General features: G+C 38.1%; 1 protein-coding gene across 1 annotated transcript; it reads right to left on the bottom strand.

Annotated features, from left to right (window-relative positions):
* Positions 1–1,884: 1,884 nt before the first annotated feature.
* On the bottom strand, positions 1,885–22,243 carry IGSF10 (immunoglobulin superfamily member 10). Its single transcript, XM_089507720.1, has 6 exons — positions 22,029–22,243; positions 17,487–17,616; positions 16,317–16,707; positions 10,217–14,581; positions 7,779–8,679; positions 1,885–4,812 (listed from the first exon to the last, which is right to left on the bottom strand). The coding sequence occupies exons 1-6, from the start codon at positions 22,220–22,222 to the stop codon at positions 2,904–2,906; spliced, it is 7,890 nt and encodes a 2,629-aa protein (XP_089363846.1). The 5' UTR covers positions 22,223–22,243; the 3' UTR covers positions 1,885–2,903.
* Positions 22,244–23,041: the final 798 nt, after the last annotated feature.

Below are 23,041 nucleotides of genomic sequence, written 5' to 3'. Positions count from 1 at the left end.
TCAAAACCCTCAGTCTACTGAAAATGAAAAAAACATAAGTATTCTTTATATCTTTATATATTCTTTGTATCAAGAATAGTCCATCTTGTCCAGCATTGTTTCCCAGATATCTCTAAAAACCCATGAGGGCCTGACAACATTTGCCTCCACCACTATTGGGTAAATGTAACAATAGGCAGTACAGGTGTCACCATTTTTAAATGTGTAAATACCAGTATGGCTGTCATAGCCTTTTGTTCTTTGCCTGGATGGGGCAGTTGGTGACCTTTCAACTAACACAACTGTAAGTACTTCTTTCACTGTTAAGACACTGGCAAATTCACTGTAAATGCCGGGGACAAGTTGTTATGACTTCAGAAAAGAGGATGGACAAATATTGCCCACAAAGTGCTATCGTCTATAAATCCCAAAAGCCTAGCCACCACAGTCAGTGATCAGGGATTATGGGAGCAGCAGTCAAATACTATGAAGGCCACAGTTGACTGCTTTTGCTTTACACATTATAAAACATGTTGTAGTACATTTAATTTTCATAGTTGTATTTATTTCAAGGTAACACATACTGTTGCCCATTACTATGTAACATTTTTGTTTTTGAGATCTGCCAAAACCAAGAATACGTAGAAGCTTGGTTCTTGGTGACTGGGATGTGCTGAGGCTTCAAGAATTTATTATTTCTTTATATTGCAACTTTCCATCACTCAGGTCTTCAGTGCACAACTTGCAAACATGTTTAAATGAAATTACTTACCTTTTCAACAGGGATGGCTTCCATAAGTAGATCTTTCATTCTAGAACACACTCCTTCCTCCTATGCATCTTGGCCTCAACAGTGGTCAAAGCATGCACTTCCTCTTTCCAGACCAAAATCTAGTAACAAAGCTAGATTCTGAGCTATGAGAAATGGCTGCTTTTGCCATAGTTCTGACAACTGGATTAATTGAAATTGCAGTCTTTGCAGAGACATGTCATTGTGGAAGGGGCCTTCTCCATCAAGGTCAGTGGTGGAATTGGCTATCTTGGCAAAAATACCATCCCCTTCCCTGGGAACGCCTTTACAAATTCAGAAGTAGAATGCTTAATCTATTCTACTTCTGAATTTGTAAAGGCGTTCCCTTTGTCATTTTTGCCCCATGCTTAATGGGGAAGGATGCTTCCCTCCCATAATTTACAAGGTCTCAAATGGTATCTTGGACAACAGGTTGTTAATCCCCCTATCTCTGCAAAAACAATGACACAGTGCTAACTCCTAAGTTCTTGAGCTACTAGCATAGGAACAGAACTGAAGTTAAAAGTCGAGGAACTGTACCATCTTACCACAGGCACAGCTGACTTCAGACAAGCTCAGTACAAAGGTATATGGTCCTCTCCTTCAAATAAGCATCTTGTGAAATATGGGATGCAAAACGAATAAGAAGACTGTGCGGTTCGCAGTCCATACCAGCATGAAAAAACCTGGTGTCTCAATTATTTTGGCAGATGCTGGTGACTCAGCTATGATTTACCACTCTTCCAGGAGATATTCTTAAATATTCAAATCTTATCTCACCACAGTGTCTCTATATATCACATGTCTTTTTGAATTCCTCTTGGAAATTAAATGAAGAACAATATAAACATGTTTATTATAAGTTACTAGGAGCAATTTCTTGAGCATGCTGTTTCCAGTTGCCCTGAAGAGGTCTTTGGATCAGACCAGAGGTACAGGTGGCCTGTTCTGATTCTAATAGTGACTAACCCTTTGATTCCAGATGCTCTACAGAAAGCAGAGTGTTTGCTCCTCTGCTATTGGTAACGCACTGTTTCCTTTTAAAACAAACCACACACAATATATTAAATTATTGATTTTAATGTAAAATATTTAGCAGCTGAATACTTGGCAGCAAGATCATTATTTACATCTATGTTTCTTCAGTTGCAGACTTTGTGTTTTTTATTCTAGAAAAAAATAACATTGTGTCTTCAACAGCAAAACAAAACCCTGTTCTTGGACTATTTTCTGTTGTTCTTCACCAGCCCTACAAAAAAGGACTCCTATATGGAAGAACAAAATCTTAGGCGGGTTACAGACTGCCAAAAAATATGTATTCCATACGTATTAGGGTTAGGAAGGGGCGGTGCTTCCGCACCCCCCCTAACCCTAGTACGTATGGAATACGTACAAAATGGCATCGCCCTGTTCATACGGGCGCTGCCATCTTTACGTCTTGGACGCATAGTGTCCAGACATGTCGCGGTGCCTATGACGTCGCGAATGCGCCAGCGGCGCCTTGCGATGTCATAGAGGCGCCGCAAGAAGGAGCTCCATTTTGGAGCTCCTTTTTTGCTCCGCGTGGGAGCCGAGTGGTGTGGCTGCTACGGCTCCCTCACAGAGCAAGCGGCGGTCTGTAACCCGCCTTAGTATTATAAACCAGTTAGCACCTTTTAAAAGCAAGTGAAGAACAAAATATTCACAAAATGCCAGTAATGTAACAAAACAGCCATCATATTTCTTCTTCTTTTTTACATATCTTTGGATAACTTTACAATGTATACCATGGTTATACTATTATCAAATGGGAAATAAAAAAGCTAGCATTTTAAAACTCCATTCTTCTGCTAAATACTTCCAGTTCCATACCAAAATCATTTTAATTCATGTAGGAATCCTCTATTGTTTTTGTTGGAAAATTAAGTGCCTTAATTTATTAAAGCTGTTTTAATATCACTATAAAATTAATACAAGGCCATCATGCACATTTCCCCCAGATCTTTCTGTTCTCAGCATGTGTGCTGTAAATTGTGAATTGTAATTGTAATGCACTGACATGCTTTTTGACAGGATTTGATTAAACATCTTTGAAAGCTAAACTTGATCCAGATTAGACTTTGTTATCAGTTGTTCTGACTGTTCTTTTCTCAATTTAGATGACTTGAACGTATGTTACTGTGGAATCTGTGCCAAGCTGGTTCTTTGCCATACACTTATATATGCCAGAATCTGATGATTTTGGATTCTGAATTACTAATGTTCCTTGTGGATGAAGAAGTTCATTTCCAGATGGCTGGCTTTTGCTACCTGTGGAAAGCAGTGAGTGATCAGGCAGTTCCCATGTAATTTCTGGGCTTGGTACTCCCAAGGCCATGCAGTGAAGCTGAAGTGCTACCCCAGCAATAGTGTGAATACTCCTTGGTGGTCTATTTGTAATCCTTGGTGGATGTGCCACAGTCATTACAAAAACCACTACTGTTGATTCACCAACATAATTCTGAGCTTTGCATGTGTAGCTTCCTCTGTCATTATCAGTGGTTTCTCTTATGAATAAAGTACCATTTTCCAGTAATGTATATTTCCCATTAATCTGAGGATGGTCTAAAACATAGCCACTAGGAACTGTCCATATAATGTTTGGCTTGGGGCTTCCGCCAGCAAGACAGTGAAGTGATAAGGATTCTCCACTAGTGCTTTTGATGACCCCTCTTGAATGGATAAAAATAGTGGGTTTCTGGCCTACTTCTAAAACAGTCAGTTTTTCAATATAGCCAACTTTATTTTTAGCTGCACATCGGTACTTGCCCACATCTGCTTTAGAAGGGCTATTGATGACAAGGGTACCATTGCTTCCCAAGAAGTAGTGATGTGTTCTAAAACCAGGGGAGAGCCGTGTGCCATTTGGTAGCATCCAGATTATCTCAGGAGGTGGATTTCCATCTACAGAGCAATTCAAGAAGATGTTTTTTCCAGGCTTTGCTATCACCTTTTCATTAAATGGATTTCTGAACACAGGACGCCTTAGCATCTCTAACACCTCCAGCTGAACTACCAATATGCTTTCTCCCCCATCATTACGTGCTACACATATAAACTCTGCTGAATCGGAAGGCCTTACATTACGGATTTCAAGAGTCCCATTTTTGTGTACCGTTATTCTACTCCCATAGTATGGGGCTGTTAGGAAAATATTGTCAGGCATTATCCACATGATTTGGGGTACAGGTGTTCCTTGAGCTTTGCAGTCTATATGCTTCTTTGAATGCTTGATGGCTGTAATTTTAATGACTGTCTTGTTTGTATACAAACCATTGATGAGAGGTGGTTTAGAGACAACATCTAGTTTATAAAGCTTTGTATCATCACCACCAGAATTACGTGCCACACAAATGTATTCTCCTGCATCAATGAGCCTCACTTTAGTGACAGATAATGACCCATTAACATGAAGAAAATATCTCTGAGTTGAAGCAGAGATCATGTCATTGGAAGGCAACAACCAAAATATTTTTGGTTTAGGTTCCCCTGTGGCATCACAATCAAAGATTGCACTATCACCTGCTTTTATCTTTACATAGGTCTTAGAATTCTGCTTGATACGAGGTGCAGTTGCTACTACTGTTATGTGGACTTTCATTTCATCTTTTCCAAGGGTGTTTTGAGCATAACATGTGTAGTCTCCCTCCTCAGCTACACCAATTTTGTTGAAATACAAAGTGCCATTGTCAAACAGAATATATCTCCGAGACCTATGTCCACTGTCATCTGCTTGCATCACATTGTTGATCATTGTGCCATCTGGCAAACTCCATGATATCTCTGGTTCAGGGGACCCAGAAGCTTTGCAATCCACTTTGAAGTCTTTTCCATAAGGCACCAGTTTCTTAAAATAGTGTTTTTCATCTATTTTTGCAGGTTTCATTGTTACACTGACTTTCATAAGGATTAGGTCATCTCCCATTTTATTCCTTGCCACACATATATAGTCACCTTCATCTTTCTCTGTGACTGCCTTAACAGCCAGTGATCCATTGGGATACACATGGATTCGGCTCCCCATTCTAGAAATGGAAGTAAAAAAAAATAGAATTATTGAGTATGTTCTTGCACTAAATTATGCCAGAATTCTGACAGCAAAGTTAGTGACTCTCAGGTGTAAATTAAATTGTAGCTAAAGTAAGAGTATATCAAGTGGAAACATTGAAGTTTATTATCATAATGGTGTAGAAAGTAACATCCACAGTGTGGTCTTTTATCATTCTGCTACCATCTAAAATTAAATTCTAAATGGAGAAACCATGGAGGCAGTGGATTTTCTTTTACACACTCCCTCCTCAATTTATCATCACCTACTCTGTTCTAAGTGACTCCAGGAAGAAACTATATCATAAACCGATCTCACTTAGTGTCATAATGCAGATATTTACTAGAACATCATGGGACCACAACTTGACCAAACAGGTTCCAGACTATTGTAATAATGTGTGAACCCAGACTTAAATTACACTGCTGGCAAAGGAGGCAGCCAAGTTCTGTCCAGGACTTATTTCAAGAAAATGAAACCTCAACCCCTGTTATATGAGGAAAACATGCACTTCAAGCACGTCCAATTAAACTCGAAAGATGATCTTTCCACTCCATGCAGTTATGTATAACATGTACAGATTGTTAGTGAATGTCAGAGATCTCTTACTTAGATCTTGACTTGTTGCTTGTTTTGTCAGTTTTGGGCTGAGCAAGCTGCTTCACTCAATCAAGTCCAGTGAGCTAGTTTTACGTAAAGCAATAGTTTATAGAAATGTAGAAACCCTTGTGAATATTTGCTAGTTATATCCTACACTTATTTCATAATCCAAAATGTATTTTAGTGAGCAGAAGTTTCCAAAATTGTTTAGATACTCCTTTAAGCAGAACTGTTGGGGGGGGGGGATACTACTATTAACCAGACTCTGCTTCCTTGCTCCCTCCCCCCAAAAATAACATTTCTAGTCATGAAATTTCACTACAGGTGAAATGGGATGGCAACTCACATTAAACCTGAGAAATAACTTTAGGCTGAACATGAAACTATATTGACCTAACATTAACTCCTAGATTTGGGTCCCAACACATGATCCAAAAGCATGTAATGCAGCAACCTTGCTAATATCAGTGGCTAGAACAGAAACTACCTGAGAACCCTAGGTATGGTACAGATGGAAGAAATGTGAAAAATCAAATAATGAAGCATTGCTTTTTATTTCAATTTATATTTTTAAATAAATGAATTGTGGATATATTTCAAATCAATACTTAATTGCATTTTACAGTGGACACTTAATATCCTCATTTATCCAACACCAGCGTGTTGTTGAAACAAATAGGGCATATGGTAGCTATGTGCCTACACTGCTATGAACAGCTCAATGGAAAATTTGCTTTGCCAGAGTTGTGAGGGAACTGGAAGCCAGTTTGAGCCTACGAAAAAACCTGTTATAGATCATAACATGAAAGTTGAAATACATAAATCTTTGGCTCTTTTTGTTCAAATGTTTTCCAAAGAGCTGGCAGACAATTTACCCATGTGGCCCTGGATTTAAGAGTCTATTACTTTCTATGATTTCTGAGACTCATCTAGATCACTCTAGAGATTACAAGATTTGTTACTATCAGAGCTCTAATAAGGATTCAAAGGATTTCACTCAAGAACTGAGCTGATGGCTAGAAGTCAATGAGGGGGTACCACTGCCTTTGAATGAATTATATACTGTCATGTCTTACAATAAAGTCATCTTGGATAGAGATGTTAAACTTCATACTATTTTGGCCTCATATATGAGGACAAATAATTAAGAATAGTTTTCTGTCCACAATGTGAGAAAATGAATATTCATCCACAATATCTTCTCTGTATCTTCTCAGACATCCCAAAGTGCTCCACAAGAATTATTCCTACAGAGAAAAACTGGATTTTTTGTGCAAAAAACCCACAATCTGTTTTCTGTGCAGAAAACTGTGTGCCTGCGAAATAAATAAATAAATAAATAAATAAATAAATAAATAAATAAATAAATAAATAAATCCCACTGGTATTTCTCTGCTGAATAATCCCTTCACAATACTTTAGGATATTCAACCCCCAGAAGAAAATCATGCAAAATTAATTAGTCTCTTATTCTTACCTATGGGACTTCCTGCTTGTTAGGAAACCTGTTTTTTTTAAAACCTGGAGTCAAATATTAGTATTCTTTCCATCCCTGTTCCAGTATATAACAATGAAATCAATGTATTGTATTAATGTCATGGATCTGCAGCAAACACACCTAGGAATCAGTGGCATTGGTGCTGCCATGTCGTTCTCTTCTTTGGGTATCACCCCTCTTCTATTTACTTTGAATCTGTTTTTCATGCTTTAGCTTCCTTAACTTCAGTTTGAACACCTCTGCTCTCACCTCTGCCATTCTCTCTTCTAGTTTTTATTCTTTTCTAACTCCTCCTAAAAACCCAATTCTCTTTCTCCATATTCTTCTGGTTCCATATTTTTCTCTTTCTCCATATTCACTCTGTTTTAACATACTTTCTAATTTTAAGTTCTGCTAATTCTTTTGGATGTCTATTTCCTCAGCCATCCAACCCCCCCCCCCCAAAAAAAAAAAAAAGAACCCTCCTTCAGATCTCTTCATCTGCTGGCAAAAGGCTACAACTCAGTGAGAGACAACCTGCTTTGTATGAAAATAATTTTGCGTTCAGTCCCTGGCTTTTGTAGGTAGAACTGGGGAAAGCCACCTGTAGTACAGGAAAGCTGCTTGAAGATTAGTGTTGTGAATAGAAGCCACCCAACTCAGAATAACCTAGCTCCCTGTGTTCTTTCTCATCTAAGCAGCTCAGCCAACCACAGTGAGAAAATCCTTTGTATCAGAGTAGGTCATACAGAAAACTCGTTGATTCATCCATGTCCTAGAAGCTTTATTCCTCCACATCACAAAACCCTTTAATGCATTACATTTCAGATGGTCAAGGTAAGAAAAGCAGCTTTCAAGAGCCTTACCTGTGCCATTGGTCAACAACAGCTTTGGAAGGTAGTCTCCAGATGATCTTGGGGTCTGGCTCTCCCGTAGCTGAGCAATTCAGAAGTAGTCTGTCTCCAAAATTCAGCTGAGTCAACCTTTGAGATGCCACTGCAATTCGAGGGGTTGTATCACCATGTTCTACCTGGAGATTTACTACTCTCCTTTCTGAACCAGTGGAGCTAGTGGCTATACATTCATAGTTTCCACTGTCAGAAGGAGCTATATTCCTGATGTAAAGTGTTCCATTAGGAAACAGAAAAAGTTTTCCATTAATATACTGCAAAGGCTTCACTTCTGTTCCATCAAAGAGGACCCAATGAACAACTGGATGAGGATTTCCTTTGACAGTGCAAGGAAGCATCAAGCTCTCCCCTTTATTCTCTAATACATACTGTTTCTTCTCTTCCAGTATGATGGGTGGTGCAGCAATGACTTGCAATTTTACTGTCACTGTATCAGAACCAGCTGGATTATATGCAGTGCATGTGTAAATCCCCCTGTCATAAATGCTGACTTTTTTAATTGTCAGTGTGCCATCTGTTTGAAAAGATATGGCTTCATTTCCTATAGAAGACTCTGAGATATAAGTTTTGTTTGCAAGGATCCAGGAAATAGTAGGAATGGGACGCCCCTCAGCTGTACACTTCATGGTCACTGACTTGCCTGAATGAACAGTAATAATTCTGGACCTTCTCCCCAGGATTCTTGGTGGGTAGGTCACCACAGACAATGTGACAAGAAGCTTGTCAGAACCATATTGATTAGCAGCCGTACATATGTATTGTCCACGGTCTTGGACGTTGACATTCTGGATGGAAAGGGTACCATTCGGAAGAATCTCAAGTTTGTTATCATGTTTGTGTTTTGGTGCATCAACACCTGTTTAAAGGAAATGAAAATGAAATTAGCTAAATAAATTCTTGTGTTTTGCTTTGTACAATAATTTGCAAACCAAAAATATGAAATATTTATCTAACTTAGTGTGTGGGGGGGTGTTGCCTCATTTTTTATTTGTTAGTGCAGCCTATTTTCCACCAACTGTTCACATCATTTGAAAAAGAAAAAGAAATAGGCCCTCAACACTTTTTATTTATTTAAAATATTTTTATCCTCCCTTTTCTTCTCAGATCCCAGGAAATCAAAGTGGATTACACAAATCCTATTGATTCAACAGGACTAACAATTACTAGTCCCAATGAACTGAGACAATTTTATGGAGACTTTAAAGGCAGCCGAAAAAGTGGAACAACAGACAAATAGCAGGAGCTGTCCTTGCCAGGTCACAGCAGTTGAAAGGGGGAGGGGTATCTATTTCCTTCCCCTTTCATACTAGCAGGTAGAAAAGTCAGGAACAGGTAGCTTAGTGTAAAATCTGGTTATAGTTAAGTGTGACCAAACAAACCAGGATCCATAAGCCAACACCAAACCCTGGTATAAAGCTGACTTACAGTCCTGATTTATTGGAGAATATTTAACCATATTCAAGATTTGGACAATACCTTTCCTTTTTGGGCTGTTTATTCACTCATGCAAAGGAAGGAACAAAGAGGCAGATTATGCCACATTTTACTAAAACAACATTTATAGCCAAAAGTGAAACTGTGCAAAGAGTATTATCTATCAAAACTCTTACATATATTCTTTATCTTTGCTGAACTTGAGGCTCACATCATCAGGTTGATAGAAATATGTTTTAGGACAGTCTTCTGGAATCTCCCTATATTTGTCAAGAATGCAATTATGAACAAGCAGGGAAGTGGCTATGATTTTTCTCCTGGCATGAAATAGCTATGATAGCAGTAATCTGAGCAAGGGGCAAAGGGGGACACACTTGGGTTTTGCAGACGTTTACTTTCATGTTTTGTTTCTGTGGTGGGATTGATATTTATCTCGAGTCCTGATGCAGCCATGATCTCACTGCAATGCAAATATCTGGTCAAATGTACTGTCTTACTGCAGTTTCTCCCTTTCAATTAAGATTTACCTTAGTTACTGATTTCAGTTAAGTTGTTACTTTTTAAGTATGATGTAAAGAAAACAAGATTTGTTCATATGCAACTGCAGGTAGGATTATTATTTTTTATTATGTTTATAACCCACCATTCAAGGAGCTCAGAGTGGCATACACAATTCTACCTATATACCCAGTTATATCTCATAACAACCCAGTAAAGAAATTAAGCTGAGAGGAAGGGACTGGTCATTCAGTGAACTTAATGTTCAGTGAGAATTTGAAGCTGAATCAGCCTCATCCAACACTGCATCGTGCTGAATCTCAGTTCCTCCTTATAACTCAGTACTAGGGATAGGTAGGTAGATGGGTGATTAAACAATGCCCAACATTACATACTAGCTTGTGTCTTCCACATGATAAAAAAGAAAAGAAAAATATTCACTGTAAGCATGGGAAACTTACTTGATGACACTTTGGTCCACTGTATTGTGGGCTCAGGGTTACCACTGGCTTCACAAGGGATGAAGGCATCTGAATTAGCCAGAACTGTAAATGCTGCAAATTTTCCCCCAATTATCCTTGGTTTTGAAACTCTAGTTTGATAAAATGAATTTAAGGCTATTAGATTAGTGGTGGTAGATTCCTGGTCTGGTATCGTCTCACTCCAACTTTTGACATAATTGTTCTTCCTCTTCAAAGGACTGTACTGAGTGGAACTCTGAGATTTCAATATTGTCAACATATTAATTATGAAGGGTTTTCTGCTTTCTGTTGTTTTAGAAGATGGTTCATTCCAAGGTGATTTTTCCCACTTGGGAGATATAGTGGTTTCTGCACTAGCTACACCTGTAATGACTCCTGACTGGGATGTTAATGGATTAGGGTCTTGTGTGGTGGGGTGCACTGAGTCAGTAGGAATTAGGACACTTAACTCAGTTTTAATAGGAAGGACTGCTTCTGTTGTTTTCTTTCCTTGAACAACTTTTCTTTCTAAATGTTGATATAGCTCCTTATTTATCACTGTAGTAGCCTGTGTTGGCTTGTTAGACAACAATCTCAATGTTGTTAAGGATGTGTCTGGTAACACTGTGGTTGTGCTTACTACATCCAAAAATGATACTGGCAATGAGATCTGAGGTACAGGTTTTTCTGAAGACAAGTGATCCACTGGGATGTTTGTAGTGGTAATATATTTTGTGGTAGTATTCCTTTCCAATATCTGAGCAGCTGTTGTGGATTTATTATCTTCAAACATAGGTTCTGTGCTAGCAATTGTTTGCTGTATTCTAGCTGTAACCACATCCATATCAGTTAATGCTGAAAATAATTCTGTTTGTATGGTGCTAGCAGACACAGTTACCTTTTTAGACATTTCCAAAGTAGTAGAAGACATTCTTTTTTCCAGTAACGTAGTAATTCCTTTATTGCTACTCATATTCTCCTGAGATTGCATGAACTTCTTCAGGGGCCTTCTCCTCCTTTGACCTCTTCTTCTGCCAGGTCCAAACATTCTGGGCCTGGAAATTTTATTTTCAGTTTTAGCAGCAGTGATTAGAATAGGAACTGGTACCATGCTAGTGGCATTTCTTTCTTTTTTCAGAAAACTTGTAAGACTGGAACTGTGAGCTGAAGATGGCAGTTCTGTAACATTGAGTGGTAATGTGGGACCATCAGTTTGGCTCCTATTCTTTGAAAAATCAGATTTATATACTGGTGAAATGCTGTCTACTGGTACAGTTGTTTGACCAGGTATGACAGATACCACAGGCAAAGATTCTACACTTTTTTGTAAAGTAGTAGAAGGCTTTGTTTGTAAACTGGATTGCTTCTCTAGTAGTTCCCTTTGAACATGGCTACTTCCAAATAAATTGTGCCAAGAGTTTTCCCCTGCTGAATCACTGGAAGATGTATTAGTTTCAAGAGTGGGAATGATAGATTTAATAGTTGAAGGTGATATGCTAGCTTTGGTAGATTCAGTTTCCTTGTCATCTCCTGGACTATAGATTGTCTGTGTTTGAAGATTAGTGATAAATGATGGGTTTCTGTCAGTAATTGTTTGTAGTGGTGTAATAGATTCTACTTCTCTTTGTGATACCACTTGGCTATTTTCAGGATAGAATGTAATTATTTTGGAAGTTGTATACTGTTCACCTGTATCCAGCTTGTTTCCTGAGAATGTCAAGATTTGATTAAAAGTTGTTGCGTCTGCATGCTGACTTTTAAATGAAGAGGGAAGCGGTGCTTGAGAGGTAGTCTGTTCATAAAATTTGTAGGGAGGAGATAAGTTAGATGCACTCACTTCTACAAGGGGAGGCATGCATGTGCTTTCTTGCTGTCGAGGTCTAACAAAAGGAAATCTACGACTAGAAAGCTTGGGAATGCAATCAGGTCTAACTATTCGTCTTCTACCAGATATTTTTTTACGTTTGCCATACCGTCTGTAGAGGGGGGTATGAGTCGTAACATCCCTAACTCTCTTAAACTGTTGATGAGTGGTAATGGTTGAGCCTGAAAGTGGCTTGGGTGTTGTTATTTTGGGGGTACTGTACACATAAATGTGTCTAAATATATCATCAGATGCACTGATGGTCACTACAGAAACTTGATTATTTGGTTTTCTTGATGCTTCCTCATTTGCTTCTGCAAATAGATGAGTTTTTACCATATTTTTTTCAGCAGTCACAGACTGACTTTCCTTATTAATATTTGTTGCAGGTGTTACTGTTGGTGTCATTTTTAAATATAAAATATTTTCTTCAGATGGTATTTGTTTGTGAAAAGTCCCTGAAACATTTGCAACATTACTTGGCAGTTTAGAGGATGTTGTTGTTGATGGCTCTGTATAGATAGGTGGTATATGTAGTGTGAGATATTCTTCAAAAGATTCTCTCTCAGTTTCATGTTTAACTTCCATATATATCTCCTGGCTGTTGGGTTCCTCAGAAAGCATAATCACTGGGCTAGTCACTGGAGTTTCTATTTCTGGGACCATGCCAGATGTTGCCAAAGAACTGTAATTACTTGATACACTTACAAGTTCTGCTGTCACTACATTTCCTGATGCCTCTCTCAGAGTGTATAGTGCAGGTCTTTTAGTTGGTAGTAGCATAAATTCTTCTTCTGGAAACATATCATCTCCAGATGTTTCCTCTTGATTTCCAAAAATCTTTGAAGACAGAAGACCTTTTACTGTTGGTTTCACTCTGGCATGTTCTTGTGTTGTTAGCAATGTGGCATTCTTCTTTGTTTTTTCCAGAAATGCTGCCCAGCGCATTGGATCAATTCTTCTGGTGGAGGGAGCAAATTGCCTCTTGCGTCCTCTATACCTTTTGCTTATTTTGTCCCTATTCCTTCTGTAAATCACTTTATAATTATTTTTGGCTTTGTTAAGAATAGGGTGCTTTATTGATGAACCTTTGGTAAATCCCTGATGTGTTACTTCAGTCTGCAAAGGAGTTTGAAGTTTCCTAATAACTTCAGGCTTTTCACCAGAGCCTTCTTCTGCCTCATCTTCCACTTGAATATCTAGTTCTTGTGATCTGTTTTCAAGCCTCTTAACTACTATTTGGTAAACCAAAAAATCTGCACCATATTGATTGGCTGCTATACACTTGATATAACCACCATCTTGATCTGTTGTTTGTTGTATTTTTAATGTGTCATTTTGAAAAAGAAGCTTGTTTTTTGAAGAATTATTAAGAATGATGTGCTCAGGTAAGATCCAGTCAACAGAGGCATCTGGAGTAGCTGTAGACTGGCATGGAAGGTAGACTGCTTCATTTAAAAGCACTGAAAGTTGAGGTCCATTAAAATGGTTATGTTCCATATAAGGGTCTATCACAATAATCCTAAAGGTCAGGACATCGGCATCTTCATAATTGGTCCCTATACAGTGATACACTCCAGTGTCAAAGCTATCTGCTGCACGTAACAGGAGGTTTCCAGATTTTGCTATCATCATTCTCCCATCTTCACTAACATACGGAGCTTTAATCTTACTCCCATCAGCTAATACCCACTCAATTACAGGAGTAGGATCTCCAATTGCCTGGCAATCCAATTCCACAGATCTACCTGCTAAAACAGAGTATTCAGTTCTTGTGCTATTTCTTTGGAATATCATGGCCCATCTCTGTCCTGCTGAGTTGGGACCAGCAACTGGGAGAGTAATCTGAACATCCATTGCGTACTGGATATGTAGAGTGTTGAGTGTGCTTGCTGTTCTATCTAATTGCAGAGATATTTGTTCCTGCATCAACCAAGGAGGCTCAGCTCTCAACTCAGCATCTATGTCAGTAAAAAGGTCTTCATTTTCAGAATCTGTTTGTTTGTATTTGTAACTCAGATAAGGTGCTTCTGTGAGTAATTGCTCCCTTTTCAGTTTGAGTGGAGAATTGCTATATAGGGCCAGTATGCTCCACAGCTGCTGAATATGCTCATACTCAATGCTACACACAAGAAATGTCAACAATGATGATTTCAGTATTGTGATGTTATCCATTTTTTGAAATGCAACTGGAGAAATCTTTGAAGGATTTTGTACACTGCAAGCCAAGCTCGCCCTATTCTGTGCTTGGTCTGTCATGTTTAATACCACAGACCCTATGGGAGCCATAAAATCTTTGGGGGAAATTGAAATAAAGTCCCCGTCATCTGGCACAGTGATGTTCTTTGTTTTCAAGGTTGTGTCTATAGTTGGTTTTATGCAATTATAATCTGAGAGGGACAAGTCAGCTAACTGTTTGTCTTTAGAAGTTCTGGGGTTGGAGCACAATGGACACTGAAGAACACCAGAAGAGCCTCTGTCTGTTTTGCACTTTACAACATCTAGAGAGAATTAAGAGAAAAAGAAAATTACTTTTTAAAAATCCTGGCATAAAAGCAAAAGATCTTGTTCTGCTGATATTTCCGCTGTCTATGAAATAAGGCAGACCTCAGTCAGAAGTCATTCAAAATTGTTTGGGAGCTAGCACAATCTTTTGACCATTTTTCATGATTCCAGAATGCAATTGTAATGAACAAAAACCTGAAAAAGGTCTGTAAGAGAGGTTGACAATTTAAGTTTGGGCCAATTTTCACACTTTGGGACTCTTGAGGAACTATACAGATTGTTTTCCCACTTTAAAAAAAATGGCTGGATATTCAGTTCTTGTTTTAAAAATCTAGGCCTTTTTAAATAGTGTGGGAAAAGAGCAGTTGAAATTGAAAAATGTAATTACTGCTCCTGGACTCTCCCAAGAAAAGGGGGGGGGGGCACCTGAGGACTCTGGTGGGGATCAGGGGCTGCAAAAACAGCTTTGGGGAGCAGCCACGCTTCACTCATGCTTGACTTACGGCTTGGGAATTAGCCTCAGGTTAAGATGTTCCCTAGAGGAAACATTAGAAAGGAAGAACAAGATCAGAGAGGAGTGTTGGGTAGTAGCACAACTACTTGTTATCCATTGCTTATATGGAAACCTGTCCTATATCATAGCAGGCTCTCATGCTCTTGCTCTGATGAAGCCTATGTTCTTGTCCCCCAGGTTTTTAGATTTGTTGTTGTTGTGTGCCATCAAGATGTTTCTGACTTACAGTGAACCTAAGTTCACCCTAACACAGGATTTTCTTGGCAAGATTTGTTCAGTGGGTTTGCCTTTGTCTTCCTCTGAGGCCGAGAGAGTGTGACTTGCCCAAGGTCACCTGATAGGAATGGGAAAGGAGTTGCATTTTTCTTTTATTGCTATGTACAAATATAAATAAGAGATAAATGAAGGTTAATATCATGTGGCAGTTTTATGTAAGGGCTGCATACATTCAAGATCCTTTTTGTGAAACTTTTCCTTTGCAAAAGATTTTCCCCAAAAAATATTTCCCCAAAATCATAATTGAACCAATTTTTATGCACAATTATGAAATCAATACATTATTAGATGTAATAAACTCTTCTGTTTTCATGATTTTTTTTTTAAAAAGATCATGCCTAGAGTTTTAAATGTGCCCTGGGACAATATAACATGATGAGCTAAATTTTTCATGTTTGCCTTAAATATGGTTGAAACATTTAATTATTTAAAAAGATACTTGTTCTCAATAGACAGCAGCAGCCAATGAGTGAGCCAGCATGTTATAGCAGTTTGAATGTTGAATTATGAGTGTGGAGACCAGGGTCTGAGTCTCTGCTTGACCATGAAAACCCACTGTGTAGCCTTGGTCAAATCAGTTTCCTTAGCCTTAGAGGAAGACAATGGCAAACCCTCTCTGAAGAAATCTTGCAAAGAAAACCATGTGATAGGTTGACCTCAGGGTCACTGTATTTTGGGAACAACTTTAAAGCACACAGCAACTAGGATCAACCTCTGTGAGCAAGGAGAGGTGTAGAATTAGCAGCAGCCAGTAAGGCCAATATTTCATTGCTACTGCTTTATATAGATCATTTGAAGATCACATGTACTTTATTTTTACTGCTTTAATTATTTGTTATGGTGTTTATTATGTAAGCTTCATTGGAATCCTTGTCAGGTGAACACTGGAGTAAAAAATACTTTAGATAATAAATAAAGTGTGGATATAGTATATTGAATACCTGGGTTCTGTTCTGTCCACTTGGCAAACCACTTCATTGAACAGTCACAAATCCAGGGGTTTCCATGAAGGTAGAGGCGTTCTAAGTCAGACATATATGTGAAAATGTCTTGTGGCAGAGAAGTAAATAGGTTATCAGACAGGTAGATATGTTTTATGGAAGATGTCTTGAAAATTTGAAGGTAGCACAAAGTGACAAAAGTATTTGGATGAAGTTGTTTAAGTACATTTCCTTCCAAGTGAACCAGCTTCAGTGATGTAAGACCATAGAATGCTTTGGGATTTATAAATTCAATCTGATTATGATCCATATGCAAACGTACCAGACCTGTGAGACCATGAAACGTGTCTGCATGAACAACTTTGACTTTGTTATAGCTCATCTTTAAGACCTGTTGATGGAAATGGGAGAGTAAAAAACTAAAGTAAAATTCAGAGACTCATATATGTTATTCTGGAATATCAGTATACAAAGGAATCCCACAGAACCTTTGAGGCTGAGTGAAAGAAATTCTAGCATAAGCTTTCATAGACTTTGGGGCAAAGCAGACATCAGAGGAAGTAAACTGTCTATGAATGCTTATGCTACTCCACTACAAATTCTTTTACTTGTTTAGTCTCAAATGTGCTACAAGATCATTTTGCACACAAATGTAAAAGCTACAAATGCAGTTTTCAAATGTCACCTTTATATGGTAGATGCACAGCACAATCCAACATGTGATTACTTAAAAGCAAGTGCCACTGTGTTCAGGGGACTCACTCCTAAATCGGTGCTTTAGGGCTGTAGTCTAAAGTAAAGGAACATTTTCATAGAATATTAGAATTGTTGAGATGGAGAAGACTACACAGGTCACCTACTGCAGACTTTGGCTAAAGCAGAATCTACGACTAGCATCTCTGAGTGATGGCCATTGAGTTTCTGCTTAAATACCTCAAAGAAGGAGAGCCCATCTCTTTTTGACGTTACATAGGTCTTATTGTCAGGATGTTCTTCCTAATGTTTACTAGTTTTGTTTTAATTTTGTTATTGATTTCATTAATTAATGAGAACAACTTTGAAAAACAAAGAGGCACCACTCCTCAAAAGCATACTTTTTACCTAAAACTAAAAGGTCTGAGGATAAAAACTGTGACACAACAATGCTGGATAAACTGTAACGTATCTTACCTGTAACAAATGCAAATCAGAAAATGTTCTGTCTTGAACAGTATGTATTTGATTACTGTGCAACATCAACAACTCCAGCTTCTCCAGGCCAGAAAAATCTCTTTCAGTCAGTTTAACCAAACTGTTGTAACTGTAACAAACATTTCATTCCAGATCTGGGTTTAGTCAGTCAGCTATAGGTCAAAGGTAAAACAAACAAACAAAAACAGTCTCTCTTTTGCAAATGTATACGTAAATTTTAATTAAAACCTGTCATTTTAAACTTGAAATACTTTGACCCTAGAAATAGCAGGTGAAAATTTAGTGATATGACTATTGAGCATTTAGATGTATGATTATTTTATGTACTTACACATATATGTGTATGTATATTGTTGTTGTGTCCCTTCAAGTAATTTCTGAGCTATGGCAACCCTAAGGAGTACCTACTATGGGGTTTTCTTGACAAGGTTTATTCAGAGGTTTGCCACTGCCTTCCCCTGAGAGTGACTTGCCCAAGATCACCCAGTGTATACGGACTTATTTCCAGCTGTGGCTCTCAAACAGTGCTATACTACAATTACAATGTAACCATAAAGCTATAAACAATAAAATATATGAAACCATCCATAAAAGACATCAGCAATTTAATATAAATGTTAAGCATGGCTTCTGCCTTAAAGTCAAATTTCTTAATATTGTTTAGTACTCCCAGAGAGTGTCTTTTAAAAAGAATGAGATATTTATTCTCATTTTTCAGGGCACACTTCTGAGACAAGATGAAAACCTATATTAGTAAGTGTCAATTATGAATTCCCACTCTTTCAGAAACTACCAGTTTAAATTACATGGGACAAGTCCAATTATCAATATATTTTGTATATGGTCCTTTATATACTGTATCTGATTCTTCCTATACAAGCTGATAAATTTCCAAACACTGGAACAATACCCCCCCCCCCAAAAAAAAAAAGCTTAATATGTTTTGTTAACTGTTAGTGTGCTCAAAAATCTGATCCATCGCCTTGGATGGGAAAATATTTAAAGTCACTGTAAGTTAATCACTGTTAACTTCAGAAACCATGGGACTGACAGAAAAATGACATATAATAATCACTACCCACAAGCTGTCATTCACCAGACAGAAAGCTGAATGAAATAAAATACAGTATATCTACAATAGCCAAACAGGAGAGCTCCTCATGCCAAAGTTCTGTTTTAATAGAATGCTTTTGTGTGTTGGTTGCCAGGTTTTCAAAGGAGCAAGTTTTCAAAGGAGCAAGCAAGAATTTATAGGTATTCAAAGGAGCAATAGAGGACAGTTTAAATTCATGATCTGCAGGGCTGACAATCAGAAAGCAGCTATTAATAAGTCTGTATTCTACCTAAATACCAAATGAACATATAGATTTGTTAATTATTTATTTCCCTCTACAATAACGTATTATTATCATTATATCCCTTATAAGGGAAGATTGTTGGAAAATATGTGGTTAGACAAGGAGATGGACACTTCAGTGCTCAGGAGAGCCTGAATTTGGCCTGTTAGAGGCTCTCTGCCTGCCTGCTCCATGAAGTTCTGCCTCAAGAGAAAAGTCTTCCCACCCACCTTTGATCAGAAATAGGAAATCCCATTCTTGATCTCTCTTAATGTGATTGTCACATTCTCCCCCTAATGGTCAATCCCAACCCAATCTTCAAAGCAACTTGCAAACAAATATGTTACATTAGCACAAATGAGCTGTTATGCATGTGCCATGCATGTCCCTATAAGTTTAAAACTCTCATATCTCATCTCTTGTGGAGGTTAGAAAGAGAAACTGATTAAGAACAGTCTTGTGGGATTAAACATAAATGTCCAGAATCCATTTCCTTATGGTGGCTAGCCAGATGTTGCCAGGAATCACATAAGAAACATAAAAATAACAAGTCGTTTCAGCTACCTTGTCCCCTTAGCAGACATTATTAAATTTGGATATTGCATTTTGTTGTTAGGTCTATCATTTACTATTAGATATATCATCCATAAATTAAAAATATGTTACCATTTTATTTGGCATGTCTCTGCTGTAGGAAATCCTGGGATTTGTAGTTTGGTATGGTACTTAGAATTTGACTCACACATATGGGTCAAGTGTGGGTCAGAATGCATATTTCTGAACTTTCTAAAGCTTGTCCAACTCAGTATGCATGTCTCAGTGCCTTGATTCCTTTGCATACCAGCTTTGTCAAGTGGAACCTGCTCCTTGGATTATCCTTCAGCATTAAATTTTTGATAAAATTACTAGCTTGGCAGATGAAAGATATAGCATATCTTATTTTCAGTAAGGCCTCTGACTAGGGTCCCCATGATATTCTTGCATACCAGCTAGTAAAATGTGGGCTAGACAATGCAACTGTTAGGTAGATTTGTAATTGGTTGACCAGCTGAACCCCAAATGTGCTTAACAATTACTTCTCTTCATCTTGGAGAGAAGTGACCAGTGATTTGCCACAGGGTTCTGTCCTGAGCCCAGTGTTATTCAACATCTTTATCAATGACTTGGATGAAAGAATAGAGGGTACACTTATCAAGTCTGCAGATGACACCAAATTAGAAGGAGTAGCTAATACCCCAGAGAACAGGATCAAAATTCCAAGTGACCTTAATAGATTAGAAAGCTGGGCCAAAACTAACAAAATGAATTTCCACAGGGAGAAATATAAAGTACTGCACTTAGGTAGAAAAAGTGAAATGCACAGATATAGGATGAGGGACACTTGGCTTTACAAGACTACAGGTCCTATTTAGAGTGTGTCATCCTATCTAGAGTCTATATTATAGTATTTGAATTTGGCCATTCCTCCTTCCCGTCCCTCCACTGGCACATCTGCATTGTATCCACTGGAGTATTCACTTTCAATGTTGTCATTGGGGTCAGAGTCTATAGCTGTAGTTAGCTCAAACTATGGTTTGTTCAAAAAAGCCAGGGTTGAACTTACTCATTCTTTACTTTTTACTTTTTTATTTTACATTTCTAACTTGAATTTCTTCCAAACCTGGCACTCAAAACAGCTAACAGTAATCAATCAAAAGGAAAAAACCCTGAGAATGCCTATGAAAACAAAAGTAAATCATTTAAATATAAAAACCTTAGTCATATGAATAGCAATAACAATAGCAGCTTCGTTTATATACCGCTTCATACCACACTAAGCAGTCTCTGAGTGGTTTACAACTGTAAGCTAAACAAGCTGGGTACTCATGTTAGCCACTTCAGAAGAATGCAAGCCTGAGTTGACCCCGAGCCCCTGGCCGTGACTGAACTCACAACCTTGTGGTTTGTGAGTGAGTAGCTGCAGTACCAGCATTTAACCACTGTGCCACAAGGGCTCCAGAAAGAATAAAGACACAGCACCCAAGCAGTTAAAACTCTTTTCAAAAATAAACCAGCCAAAATGACAAAGGGCTTTCCTGAATAAAGACATATTTTCCTGCCAACATAAAGTGTAAAAAGTAGGTTACTAATCTAGCCTCCCTTGGTAAATTCCTCCAGAGTCTGGGACTAGCCACAAAGTGGCCCTGACAAGCACAATTCTGGATATGTTTGGGACCAAGAGAATGAACTTTCTAAAAGGTGTTTAAAAGTCAGCAAGGCTGTACTTGCCTTTTAAAACTTGTTATGTAAAAATATTTGCACCTTTTCTTGTCTTCAGGTGGGTCAACAGGTCATGAGAAAAACCTGCTGGGAAAAAAAAATCAATGCCACAAAATTCTTTGTCCCTGTGTGAGAAGAAAAAAAAAGGAGGAGGGGTTTCATCAGCATTAACATTAACTGGATGTTTGTGTGTGTGTTTGTATGGGTGCAAAAACCATTGATTTTCTGCAAAAAATAAAAGAAAAAGAAAAAAAAGAAAAAGAAAAAAGAAAACCTTCAAAAATTATGGGAGGAGGAGTCCTAAAATATATGGGGGGGGGGGGGGTCATTTTTACAAATGTGCTCAAACTCTCAAAATCTTACTTGGTTGGAGATAAAACTTTTTTTATTCTTGAGAGAACAACAACAACAACAACAACAACAGAATTTAGCTGTGATACATGTTTTATACTCCTGCTTGTTAATATAGCATATTTACATCATGCTAGGGGCTTTCAGTATTACCTCTGAACCAGCTCCAAGTTTATCAATGTGACTGTTATCAGCTGCATGTTCAAGTCTTCTCAAACCAAAAATAAATGTATACAACTAATGTCAGTCAACTTGAAAGGAAGCCTGGAAGCCTGCCACCACTTCCTGTCACCACAGGCAAATTCATACTTGGTGGTTGTTCAAATCTTAGGCAGAGGGAGATTTAATTCACAATTGATAAGGTTCATCATGATCAACTCAGGTGAAACTCAACTGTTCTGCTTTTAGGCAGAAACAAGGTGATTTTTTATTCTTCCAGACCAATGGCAACAAGGCTTCATAGATCAGTGTGTTCTTAATGTGGCTTTTGTTATGACACCTTAATTATATTAGACAAGTCAAACACATTGCACTTACTAGACATCACAACTTGAACAATAGTGTGCCAACATACCCTAAGTTGATACGTTCCACATTTCGAGGGATGTGTGGTGGGATGGTGCTGAGGTACCTGAATGTGCAATGTACCTCAGTAGGTACATAGCAGGCACAAGGCTTCGGGCAGGCACTGCTGCCAGAAAAGGCAGCCATACAGAAACCAAAGAGAAGTTGTAGTAAGCACGGGTTGCTTTTCCCTTTTCTTTTCATCTTGTGTGACAATCTTAAATCAACAACTCACTCAGCAAGTGTGAGCAAATAAAACTCTAGAAAAGAGAACACAAGACAACATCACATCAAGATCTGAAGTCACAAATTGGTATTTTTGATCTAAGTACTTTTTTGTGGGATGGAAGTAGATTCTTCCTTAGAAGCCTTGCAGGAAAGCTGTAAAAGTTCCCTACATTCTAAAACAGAAATCACTAACACCCACTCAAACTGTGCAGCCCCATAACACTTTTCATTTAGAATATTCCTTCACATTTCCTTTTAGTGAATGTGGTGGCAGAAAGGCTGCTGACAGGTAGTAAAATCTGAAATTTGAAAAGCACACTACTGAGCTTTTGTTACAAACAAAGCATGGTTTCATTATTCAGAGCATTCATAAATCTGCCTGTGACTTGTCTTTGCCAAAGTACACGTCAAGTTCTTCCTTGCCAAGTAAATTAGGTCTTAAAACTTAAGGAGTTTTAGATGAACAACTACTCTGGTTAAGACTGACCAGAAACAATAGCAGCACTGATCACTGGACTCTATCATACTTTCCTGCTATATTTTTAAAGTGAAACTGCAGAGTCCCACTTTTCTTATGTCATCTCCTGCTGCTTGTACTGCATCAGTATCAGAGCAAAAAAATAGGTTAAATGGTGGAGTGGCATAGAGTTCAATGCTACAAAACAACATTTACTATTTGGATATGTTACTGCTTTGATAATTCTCAAGAACATGGTTAACAAATGAACCATAAATATTTTAAAATAAATAAAAGCTGTCGGCCTATGGTTCAGTGGAGGGCAAACCAATGGTTAG

This window comes from Sceloporus occidentalis, unplaced genomic scaffold (assembly GCF_023333645.1).
Source record: "Sceloporus occidentalis isolate IW3139 unplaced genomic scaffold, rSceOcc1.0.p SCAF_2, whole genome shotgun sequence".
Classification (NCBI taxonomy): domain Eukaryota; kingdom Metazoa; phylum Chordata; class Lepidosauria; order Squamata; family Phrynosomatidae; genus Sceloporus; species Sceloporus occidentalis.
The sequence above is the reverse complement of the archived record's forward strand: the minus strand, read 5'-3'. Positions and strand labels throughout refer to the sequence as shown.